The sequence below is a fragment of the Antedon bifida genome, chromosome 7 (assembly GCF_963402885.1).
Source record: "Antedon bifida chromosome 7, ecAntBifi1.1, whole genome shotgun sequence".
Classification (NCBI taxonomy): domain Eukaryota; kingdom Metazoa; phylum Echinodermata; class Crinoidea; order Comatulida; family Antedonidae; genus Antedon; species Antedon bifida.
The window spans coordinates 9,663,519-9,676,965 of NC_136232.1; the positions used below are offsets into that span (position 1 = coordinate 9,663,519).

Consider the following 13,447-nt stretch of genomic DNA (forward strand, 5'->3'; position numbering starts at 1 on the left):
GTCGCAAGTTCACAGCTCGATGTCGATCCTGTTTGTAGGAGACTAATCCTCGTTATAAGTCAAATCTGAAATTAATTAATATTTCCATTTGAAGTCGTCATGATAAAGTACTAAGGCTAAGAATAAATGGAATGCGTTTTATAAATGAATTTGTTAATAAGTTGCTTCTTGTTCTAATTGGACCCTTGGGTATAAGAATGGTTTAGGAATTTGATATAGCAGAATACTCTATACAATAATATTTTAAATGGTTTTGTATCAATGTCAAACTGCATAATCATGATTATAGCAGTTTCGTTTAAGTTTAAAAAAACTTATTAAGATACAGAAAACGTGGTTCTTCAATTCGGAACAATTATCTACTAACTATTTGTTTCAAGTTAAAAAAAACTAAATGTACAAGACAGAAAAGAGAAACATATAAAGAGATATAAAAGAATACTCTGGTGGTAGAACAAGTTTTCCCAGATAAAGACTTCAAACTGAAGGTCCAGTGTACATATTTTGCTAGTGTGCGCTTCTAAAAACGTATTTTACCTTTTAGAAGAGTAGGTTATTGTGGACAGACTCTAATGATCGCCATTTGGTGGCAACACTTAACATCCAGTCCAATTGGTGCTCACACCCATTGCTTTATATTATATCACAAATGAAGTTTTTTTTCACAGCCCATGTTTTTTGCTATACTAGTTAAGTCTTTTATGTTTTTACATTTTGTTTCTCATATCATAACATAAATTGTATAATACAGTATATTGCTATCTGTGTGCATAATATGTTCACAGTTGAGTGAGTCTTGAATTATAAGATGGATGAAATATTCTCATAAATTATGAAATTGTCTATTCACTACCTGTTAATTCCCAGAAACGGGTTCCTTTTTAAAAAAAAAAAAATCCTCCAACAATACAATTTTAATCATAAAACATTTCAAACATTTTTAATTTAGCTAAATATATATTACAATTCTAGGTATGATGTAATTCGAAATATTTGCTGCGATAAAAACTCATTTTAAACAATTACTCAACAAAAGGGATGCATATGTTTGAGAAGAGTTATTATTTTAAGATATGGTTGAGTGGGTTTTCAATATTGATGCTCAGATGAATTGCAATAGATATAAATAATTGGATATATTATTTGCATAATAAGAAATTTGCTGAAATTAACAAGCTTTGAATTTCTTGAATGCACAATCTACTACTTTCGATTACTATTTATTTCTAAATTATAAACCATATTGAAATAATTATTTATATGGATGGATTTTAATTCTAGAAATGCAAATAATACATTAAAGTCGTATAATCAGGTTAATTATTAATTTGATATAGATATCAGTTGCTTAAATCCAATGAAATTAATTCCAATTGTCTCATATTACTCCATAAATTTAGTAGCTGTTTGTGTTATAATTATTGTAATAACTTTTCATTAGTAAACCAAAAATAAATTATTATACATTCGTGGAAATGACAAAGCAAAATATTCTCGCAAATGCCACAGCTGCTGCGGAATATGCTTTTCTAATTTTCTTAATGTTGGATTATGATACATTTATTTATTGAAATCGTGACAAGTTTTTTTTTATGGTAAATTGAATGTGAATGTGAAATTAAGGACATTCATAATTTCTCGTTAAAGTTTTTTGTGGAAGTAAAGAATATGTCTGAGTCAATCTGAATAAAATAATACATATATTCTTTTAGGTTAAACTTTTTATTTTGAAAATAAAATATTCTATTTATTTGGATTTTTTTTTAAAGCTTGTGTACCTTTAACTGAAATTCTACTCTTTCAGCCACAAGATTACTCCAAATAAAGACATATAACAATTAATTTTTAATATTATTTAGAGCATGTACAGTATTTTGTTCTTCGTTTCATAAATTACAAATATATTTCATTACATTTTACTTGCTATGAAAAAATCCTTTTTATAAAAATTATATATGAATCCAATTAAAAAACATTTTTTTTACAGTTGCCAAGAAACTACAACAAATTGCCGAGGAGCGATGCGATGCTGCAGGACTGTTGGAAGACCGAGCGAAGGCTGGAGAGGGCGTTATTCCCGCATCAAAGAGCATGAAGAGATTATCCATCATAAGTGCCCAAGTATCGAGTAAGATGCGGTGATAAAATCTCCATTTTGCATGCATAATTTCTTAATCTTCGTACAAAACAGTTTGTGTGATATACAACACGCTGTAATCAATGCCTGACTTTATACAATTTTGATTGGAATTTTTTACGAAGGCATCCTGTCATAATAAATTTTGAATTTATAACTATTAATTCTCTAGATTCAATATTCGTAAGAAGATAATTGGTTTTTTAGAAATCTCAAAATATCTTTCCGTTAATTATGATGTTGGCTTTTTATTTGTTTTCTACAACCATAGGAGAGGGGTAGATACTATGCCATATTGATGATCAAAATGTGATTTTATTGATTATTATATAACACCTAAATTAACTCCTGTCATTGTGGGTCACATGGTGTGCAATAGTATATGTACTATTAAATGATTGTGTGATAGTACTTTAAAAAAAAACAATCTGCATGAATAAAATGACAAAGGAATCTATTTAAATGTTATATTAAATTAAAACAACAGTTTTTATATTCATGAGATAGAACAAATAATTTTATTTGGTGAAATATGAAATTCATCTTTTACCTCATAAAATTATTTGTACCATCGCACTCATAAACATTCATTATTTGTATACTATCCTTCAGAACTGTCGGCTAAGCTGACTGGTAAACACGAGGTGCAAGCAGTTGATGCCCTGAATATTGAAGAGGCTGGGAGTGAATGGGTGACCGTACATCGTGGCACATGCAGATCAGTAAGTTTTATTTTATTAACTTCTTTTTCATCCACCAAAAAAAAAAATTATTATACTTATTATTAACCATTATTTTAAAAAAGCTAATGTTCTGTCTACACTATCAAACTTATGTTACAAAAAATGTGATGTGCCCATATATGGAAATGATGATGTCATATCACTACTATATTTGGGAAAATCACTACTATATTTGGGCATATCACTACTATATTTGGGCATATCACTACTATATTTGGACATATCACTACCATATTTGGGCATATCACACCTTTTTTTTCACAAACTAGATAGTGTAGACAGAATCTTTTCAAAACTTCTTCTCTTCTTCATTCAGCAATTCAAATGTCCTGTTTTTTTTATACATCCAATAACTAATCTTCTTTCATTGGCCTATGGGGTACATTTATCATTCGTTAAAATGTAGTTGAGTTTGCCAACTTTTGGTTTTACAATACGCTAGTAACATTAATTACTACTCAACAACCTTGGGGCATACACACTCCTATAAGAATTATATTTTACCGTACGAGTATCAATATTATTCTCCATTAACCTATTTGGTAATGCATACACATTCATAAAGCCCAATTATTATCTAGTCTAAGTCAACGTTCCACAAACTTGGGTTCATGACCCTGAAATAGGACATCAAAATTAGTTTTTTTTATTTACAATGCAATCGCAGTAATAAAGGAAAGAGGTTTGTAGGTCTGGCATACTAATACTACAGACGCCTCAGAGTTTATACCGTACCTTTTTATTGATAAAGATCCTGATATAATTTTGACCTAACTTCAGAAAAGCTATACATGTGCTATCACAACAGTGTTTTGTGGTCATTTGTTATGGTATTCAATCTACTGGTCAATGAGGGACAGGTCACTTGGTCAGCGTGGCCAACCCCAGCCAGTGTTCTAATTATTTCCTACGATCCATCTTTAAGGTTTTTGTTTAAAACAATTTTTACATTCACAGATTAGAATAGACGTAACAGATTAATTGATTTATTAATTTATTATACCACATAGTTCAATATTAATACCATTCATATGGGTTTCATTGTGCCAAATATTATTCCATTTTGTAATTATACTTTAATATTTAATATAATGAAAAAATTATTAACAATCAAATTTTGTTCTAATAAAATAACGCATACCACTTAATTTTGTTACAACTTCAGCTGATCTTAACTGTAGTATTATTTGATAGCGTACACTTAAACCATAGGTAGTTGTATTGCAGTTTGTGCAATTAAACTCATCTATGCTGTCAGTGTAATGATCGTGATGATGAACAAAAAAAACCAACATTGTTGCAAATGGTCCCAAATGTCTCTTTACCATGATACGTTAGCTTCTGTCCAACTGTAGCTTTTAACATATGCTGTACCACGGCCTAACTGCGGTATTAAAGCATTTTATTGCATATAGATGCCTGTCATGTGACCATTAAGATCTCGTATAGGTAGTTTTAACGCAATCGTACGAGTTTCATGAAATATTACACTTTAAGTTAAACATGCATAGGCGTGTCTGAAGGAGGGTTCAGAAGACAGTCTAACAGCTTGTCAAAAGAATGATTTCAAACCACAGATAAAATGCCATTACATTATTAATGTTGACTATAACCACTTTAAAACAATTCATTAAAAACAGATTATATTAATATATAAAAATATAAAATGCCCATTATTTTACACTCTTCACAAAATGTTCGGCTATTATATGATTATTACAACAGAACTCCATCTTTGGGACATACCTATTCAGGGAGACCCCCCCCCCCCCCCCTCTATTATGGGGAAACCCCTATTCAGTGGACATCCCAATTAAAGGGTCACTTTGTTGAAGGTGCCCATTAACAGGAATTCTACTTGTGGCCTATAATTGTTATATTTTATTGGAAATACTTTTCATTTTATTTTTAGCGAATAGAAAAACAAATTGAAAGTGTCAAACGTACATTCTCCAAGTGTATTCTGATGCCCAATTCCCGCTTTGCCAAATACTGGGAACGACTAGTCTTGTTGCTCACACTTATAATTGTGATGGTCTATCCATATGTGGCTAGCTTCTCTGGTAAGTCTTCTTTTTTATTTTATCAACATTTAAAATCACCATCAGAGTATACAAAGATAAATGATGATTTTTTTTAATGTTTTTTTTTTATCATATTTTCAATTTTCCTATCTTTTTCTCTCTCAGTTTAGTAATTTCAGTTCCTCACTCAATTATCATTTTATTAAAAAAAAAATTGTTTTAATGCATTTAGGAAACAGATTCTACTATTAAAATAAAATATATCAGAAATGTTCATAGATTTTCATTAAACCTTATTATATTAGCAACATTCAGATAAAAACAGTATTCAATGTGGTGCTATAATTTCATCATTGATGCATACAAAACAGCTGGCTTTACTGCAGTAAAATAATTACAGCATAATATTATAATAATTACAGCAGTGTAATAATGACTACAGTATAATAATTACTGCATTATAATAATTACTGCAGTGTAATAATTACTGCAGTGTAATAATTACTGCAGTATAATAATTACTGCAGTAAATAATAGAATCAGCAAATGCACAGACCAAAACAATAGTAAATAGTGGCATAACATCAAGCATACTCATTGTCCAATGATAACGTGTGTACTTCAAGTGAGTATCTGACACATGATATACGAGTATAATAAGACCAATTATTTATCACATAAAGACTTGTCGGGAGAAACTGTCACCCTTGTATGTTAATTAACTTGGAGTAATGACACAAATTTCCAGAAATCTTAGAAGCCACGAATACAAATTCCTGCGTTGTAGAATCAATTAGGTAATGTTTTTAAATTAGTATTGAGTTAAGATTGCCTTAATTGAACATGTCTTGGAGACGTATATGCATTAGTGGATACAATACTTTGTACATATCATTTAGTTGGTGTTTTCTCTGTTCTATCTTTGCAGTGCCTGATATACACACTGCCGCTGCTGCATAATTATATCTTAATTCATCTTGTACTATTCAATTAGGTTTTTTATAATTATTAATTTGCCACTAATTTGTGAGGTAATTTGTATACAATTAATTATAAATTTGAATAGTTTTCACAAACAAAACAGACTTAAAACTTTAAAATTATTGTTGTGTACTGTATACATAATTTAATGTAAACATATGTATTATTTATTGTATATCTGTATTTTTCTTTAATCTATTTAAAGCTAAATTATGAATTGTTTTGGGTATTCATTACAACAAGTTACAGGTATAAATTAACATTTGTTTCTATATAAAACTATCAATTATCATAATTGATTTATTATCGTTTTCTTTTTTGCAATCAAATTTATAATTGTTATTTTATTGCTACTGAATTTCTTTCTGCTATTGCTATCACAATATTAGTGTAAGCCTCCATAAATTGTGATGTCAAAGTGCTTTTGACATTTTCTATCCTACTACGGTACTATAGATAGGATGCATTGTATTCGTTTGACAGTTACATTTATCTTAGTATTACTATTAGGATACATTCTATTCATTAATAATTGTTTATTTCTAGAGTGAAATATTGTATTATTATAAACTTATTTACCATACTGATCCGATATAAGCCCTGCTATACCACGCTGATCTGGGCATAAGCTTATCATCACTAACCTATTCAATTGAATTCAATAATAACATTTACTCCACAGTAGTAGATACAATTATTATCAACATTTATTTCATCTAATTAAAACAACAATAATACAATGATGCTGTATCTTTACAGCCCACTTTTATAGAATTTTATTCTGTGCTTCAGTGCAGAATAAAATTATTTCAAATAATTGATATTGTCATAGTTAGTTCGCTCTTAAATGGATAAGCAATATGGAAATTAAATGATTAAGTATGTATTTAATATTGAGTTGCATAAAATTGTGTTTTTTTTTACACCAAATTTTGAATTTATTCACAATGCAGTTATACAATTCCAAAGAAATAAGAATAATTGGGTAAAACTATGTAAGCCTTTTTTTTTTTTTTTATTGCAACGTCTAATTAATACACGTAGGGGCGCAGATCCAGGGGCGCAGACCCTGGTTGCAAATCCTGGGCAGAAGACCCTGGTTGCAAATCCTTCGCAGAGAAGACCCTACAGTAGGTAGAAGACCCTGGCTGAAGATCCTGGGTAGAAGACCCTGGGCACAGACCCTGGGAGCAGACCCTGAGAGAAGACCCTGGGCACAGACCCTGGGAGCAGACCCTGGGTGCAGACCCTGTGGGCAGACCCGGGGAGCAGACCCTGGGAACACACCCTGGGAACAGTACTGGGGGAACAGTACTGGAGGCCTAGTACTGTTGTCATTTCTAGAAATATTGTTCCAATCCAAATTGTCTCGCTCATCCTAGGTTGAGGTGAAAAACGACTCTCAACTGTGTCCTGCATCTTTCAAAATGGATCTGCGCCGTTAATGCTGATTGTGGTTAATCTTTTCCAAGTTTTCCTGGCTATAGCTTTTATAATTTGTAATTGAGATGGTTTGAATTGTTTCATGCAATTGATTGAGTGATTAATTCAAACTAAAATAAATTGGCTTATTTTGTTTCTGTCTATAATGTCTTGTTTTTGGTAATATTGTGCATGACAAATATTATTAATATAAGATGAAAAAAAAATGTTAATATGGTTGATAATTGGAACAACATACCGTAGATAAAACGCATTATGATGATACATTGTAATTGTATACAGTACACTGTACTGCACAATTTCGAGCTTCTTGCATGGAAGCAAATTTGGTTAAAAGTTGATATATGCAGTCAAAATTGCAGTGTAATAAGCGGTTTATTAAGGCCCTGGTTTCCAACAGCTAAATCTATTGTATATTATACAGCGAATACTAGAGATTTTTGTGAGCATGTGCAGATGATTGTCACGCTTTATTGGCTTTGCAGTTTTACCTTGTATTGCAGTTTAGCACTCCTTAATGGTGGATCCAGGATTTTTAAATAAGGAGGAATTAGGGAACAGGGTGTAAAAGTTTTAAAATAAATTGGTGAACTTAACCTATATTAATTCTATCTTTTGCATTGTATTTAGAATCTTCGATCCTATGCTGCTTTTAACAATACAACATATTTGATGTTTGTGTAATTTTGATGGTATTAATCCAAATGAATTAAGTTCTTGATTTGTTCAATATTGATTGCTGTGTATTTTGCATATTAATTATAATGCATATTGTAATGAATACTAATTTTGTTTGACTTTCTCCGAAATTCAATAATTCGTGTATCTAACATTTAATTTCTAACAAATATATCTATAAATATTAATACAAAATTAGTAGAAGTAATTATAGAATCTGTTTAAACAATTGACAAATTATATTTGTAACAAAATCTACATATAGGTAATTATTGAAATAATCTAAAAATAAACCATTTTATGGCATTTATTGTTTCTATGGTATATGTACTGAGTAAAAAAATACAATATTGTATCCAATCATAATTTTTTTTATATTAATATTACAGTTTTAACATATTTTTTATTGTCATTTTAAGAACGAGGTACAAATAAAATTTGGTTGGCTGGTTTACATTTTGATTTACAAACAATTTTACAATGAATAAAAAATTAAAAAGCATGTAACCAATGAATCTAGAGATCTTACGAATTTGCTAACATAATTATATTCATGCCCTTGTATAAACAGAAACTAGACTGTGTTTATATTTGTTTTTAATATTAATAAATGTACTACTGTTACACCAGTGTGCCCTTGACATATGGTTATTTTGTAATGATAATTATAATACATTTATGCATTTTTTACATGAAAACTGTTATGAATTTAATAATGTGTAAAAACACAGTGAAATCAATACTTTAGTATGTAAACAAAAATATTTAAAATAATTTATAACATTTTTTATTGATCAATAAATAACCGAAATTACAAATTATATTATAAATATTTTGCTTTAATAATTTGCACACAATTCTGTAGATAAGAAGAGATACTGTAAACTCTGTGTACACTATCAAACTAGTTTTCCAAAAAAATGTGATGTGCCCATATATGGATGTGATGATGTCATATCACTATTTGGGCATATCACTACCATATTTGAGCACATCACACTTTTTTTGGCCAACTAGTTTGATAGAGTAGACAGAGCTTAAATTTAAAATAAGATACATACGAGTTGATGTCAAATTCTTAACTAATATTGTCAGACAGCGAGCTAAACTAGTCCATTTTGCCTGAAACAACCGCACGATAATGTCAGACTCGCTGACTTCTGATTTAACTACAGCAACAAATAACCCTCCAAGTACGTACCTGTCACCAAACATGAATTAAAAATGAAAAACTTACTCTAAAGATAAAATAATTGCAGCGGTTTTACAGGTTTTACTTATTTAACTGCAGCGCTTATTTAATAAGCTTATAATGTTTAAACAATCTGTAGAAATTGCAGTTTATCGATTCAGAAAATGTTTACTATAACCAGGGGCGAATCTAGGATTTTTTAAACAGGGTAGTGCTAACAAATAGTATGTCTGTCAAAAATAGATATAAGAAATACAGTAGTCCATAATTTCATTTAGCTGTCAAAAATGGAAAAGCTCATTGAGCACAACACTTAATTTCTACTACTAGTCGAATAAAACACAATATTTGTTTTATTTTTTATTCAGCATCGAAAGTTAGAAGCTCGAGCCTACAAAACACTGGTAGCATACCTCTTCTCACCTGTTGTTATATCATGGATTTTATTCTTTTTTGCGATATCTTTGTTCGACTACGAACAGCAGTCGTCACTCCCAACGGTAAGATAATTCTTTTATCAAAAGTTTAATACTCAAGTTTAACATTCATGTTGTTTCCATTGATATGTGACTTGTTTTCTTACACTTTTTCTTATTTTTTTTTTATCACTTACTTACGCACTATCCAGGAACTTACAAGGATTTTAAAAGTATAAGAGATCATTATGTGAATAGTTGGGGATTTGTCGTTGACGTGTTAGCCGTACTACCACTTGACCTGATCTGTTTATACACGCAAGATACAGACGACAGAACGATAGCTCTCTACAGGTTGCGTCTCAATCGACTAGTCAAATATTGGAGAGTAAGTCTCATAAGTATTTTTTTTTTTAGTCTGTTATCTTTTCTGATTTTAAAATTTTTCTATAATCAAATTACATGCACTGTGTTCTTTTGATAACTAACAATGTTTGTATTTCATTGCACAAGCTTAATATCACAAGAGGGCACCATATGCAAGCAGAGAAAATAATTTTTTTATAATGGTATTCAATTAATTCACTTGTAATACGCGTTTTATACTTTTGTTTGTAAGTAAAACCAGAATAATCACTTTTTTTTGTATATTTTCTATTTTTAGATACTTGATTATTTTAAGAACTTGGAGGAAGATTTAAATGTCAAAATCGGCACCATCCGTGTGTTCAAATTTGTGATAAACATCTCTTTATTGTCCCATTGGAGTGCTTGTTTCTGGTATATTGTCGCCTGCATTACAGGAATGTAAGTGAACATTTATTTCAATATGTTTTGACTTTGTTAAGCTCTGTCTACACTATCAAACTAGTTTGACAAAAAAAGTGTGATGTGCCCAAATATGGTAGTGATATGATATCATCATGTTCATATATGGGTACATCAAATTTTGTTGTCATATAAAGTTTGATAGTGTAGACAGAGCTTTAGGGTTTCTACCATCTAATATCCAATCAAAATACCTTAAATCCATAATTTTGGCATTCAATATGATGTGTTTTTTTTAAAAAGAATGTATTGTGACAGGACTTGAACCCTGACACTCAGGATATGTAGGCAAATATTTTAACCACCAAGCTACAGTTCCATTATTAATATTAAAGATCTATACTCTTTTTACAATCATGGAATGCATTATCTATTTAAAAATTGTCAATTGTGAATTTTGCCATATGGGAGCATAAATTATTGAAACTATAAACTTTTTTTTTATTCAAATGATGTATAAACATTTCTTTTTGTACGTGCTTTGAATATTAAATTTGAGCATCTGTCAATGTTATCAATGAAATTGTTTAGTACAGGTATTATGTAGTCGTACACAGGTACAGTATACACACAGGCAGGATTTTAACTCGGCTACCTCTTTAACCTCTAGATCACAGTTGGAAATCTTGTCATTTTAGCAATTTACATATTTGGTTTATTTATAAGATATATTACAAACACATAAAATAAACTACACTGGTCTCTTGTAAATGAATTAATGGCAGGTTGTGATCCTTTTATAACCATTAAGTGAGGAGCCTGACTGGCGATGAACTCAACCGTTACTGACACTAATTACTCAAAGCTCGTCACTTAAAAATAGAAAACAATAATCACTAAAGGAATTCATTATCACTGCTATTTCCTAATCAAAACCATGTTAAATGCACAAGAAATAAAGTGGTGCGGTTTTCGCAAGAAAAGAGTCAGGTTGAAACCTTACCAACCATACTGGTGGCTAAGGCTTTGTAAAGGCATCAGTTAAAGATGTTGTTTTGGACAACTAAAGTTGGGGTAGGATGGGTGTGGGGAGGGGGTGGTTGTGTTCAATTTTGGAGAAGAATTGAGGGGAGTACTTGGTGCTCTTTTGAGTCGAGCCACAATCAAACCTTTTCATTTTAATTTGTTTTCAATATTATTATTATTATTATTATTATTATTATTATATCAACAAAATATAATCTCCTAGCTCTTTAGACAGTTTCAGAAATCCATTCTTTCACTTATAAATGTTGATGCTGAATCCATCCACTAGTCTACGTTCTAGATGGAGTTTTGAATTAATTATTAGTAAAAAGATAAATATTTTGGCACACGTATGGCGTTTCATAAGTATACTACTTGAGCTCGTAATTTTAAAACGCCGACTGGTGGACTAACATAAAAAAGACAATGATACACTGGACGTAACAGCTATGAGCACTCACTGGCTAAACCCAGGGGCCCCTGAGCAGTGTCCAGGGGAAAACGAGGCATTAAGATATGTCGAAAAAGGCTAAAAACACCTGAGGCCTCCAGTGTTGGAGCCACTTGGAGTTCCTAAGCCAGGAGCCTTTAGACCTCTGCATTATGCCACTGCTTGGGGCAAATCTATCCCTCCACACTACCACATTGTTTATCTCAAAGCTGTAGTTTCATATTCAGCTAGATTTCCACTGATCATTTATAAGTAGATTCTTGATATTATCAGTATTATTATCATTTTAACACCCTCTTCACTTAGTTATCATCAGTATCATAATGATAACCACCGAAGGATTTTGCACTTATCAATCAGGCTAGAGTTACTGTTAGAGATAGCAAAAGAAAATTAAATTATCCAATTACGTTGATTAATCTAACTGTAAAATATATACCAGCGCATCCATTAGCGGACCTGGTACTGTGTGGGTTTTTTTAACAAATTCATCAATTATTTCATCAAATAATAGATAATTTAATCAATAAATTAGGAAAGTTAATCAGCCATGTCTATAAGTGTAACATTATTCTGATACTGTTTCAGTTTGGTTATAAATATCTTGATTTGAATATTTTAAACATTAATAATGATAATTAAATCGTCAATGAAATTGATATCTAAGTTCAAACAATATATCAATTAAATTGTCTTTTTATTGAATTTTAATGTTGAAAACGATCCAAATAGAACTTGTAATGGTAGGTGATAATTTTGTATATAGTTATGATAGCATTATTATGAATTTAGGTAATAATAATATTGATAATAAAAACATGGTATAATATTAATAATAATTTATTATTATATTAAAATCAATAGTTACATAATAGGGTGGGTAGAAACTTAAAGGTATGACATTGACAAGGTCATAACATTTGAGCAGACACACAGCAACAGAGCTATGGAAGGCTTAAGAGGTAATAATGAAGACGAATGAAAACTTTGGGTTCTCCTCTCCTTATCATCAAACTAACCAACATATTTAGGAAAAGAACTTTTCAGCTTGTTGCCCTCTACCAAGTCTGTCAAGCACTAGAAGTAAATTCATGCATCAACACTCTAGATGCAATCAACTCTGAAAGCTGAAAGCTTATATGTAATCTGGTGTCTTTTCTGATATTATGATACTTTAAAAAATAAGCGAAAAAAAAAATGTTAACACACATTTTAAATAGTCAAGAAAAAAATCTGGTCACAACATTCATGATCACATTAAATGGGCGAGATATTTAAATAGTTTTTCTCAACAAAGTTATTACTATTTAAAATATATGAAATATTTTGATAGTAATACAGCTGTGTTGCTGAAGTGGTCAATGTCAAGCATCTATGAGGATGTGCTTATGTTCGCTTATAATCCATAAGAAATTTTAAATTCATGTTTTCTTAGATTTTTAATCAAAATCATATATAATTATTATAATGGATTCACATGTGATACATGTTTTATTTTTCACACGATCAAAGTTTAAACACATTTATTCTCAATGCTAACGCCGCATTCTATTATGAGTTTTTGGTGAAATCAAATAATGTTTATTCT

The 13,447-nt window shown here is 30.4% G+C and overlaps 1 protein-coding gene across 3 annotated transcripts in view; it reads left to right on the forward strand.

The window, feature by feature from the left end:
* LOC144847944 (uncharacterized) overlaps positions 1-13,447 on the forward strand; it is a 98,149-nt gene that overhangs the window by 46,269 nt on the left and 38,433 nt on the right. For 2 of the 3 annotated variants that reach the window (XM_078704547.1, XM_078704549.1), the window contains exons 9-15: positions 1,988-2,128; positions 2,750-2,859; positions 4,793-4,943; positions 6,839-6,880; positions 9,567-9,698; positions 9,827-10,002; positions 10,279-10,421. In XM_078704547.1, coding sequence (XP_078560673.1) covers positions 1,988-2,128; positions 2,750-2,859; positions 4,793-4,943; positions 6,839-6,880; positions 9,567-9,698; positions 9,827-10,002; positions 10,279-10,421 — 895 coding nt within the window. The remainder of the gene's footprint in view (positions 1-1,987; positions 2,129-2,749; positions 2,860-4,792; positions 4,944-6,838; positions 6,881-9,566; positions 9,699-9,826; positions 10,003-10,278; positions 10,422-13,447) is intronic. The other variant, XM_078704548.1, reaches the window with a different exon arrangement.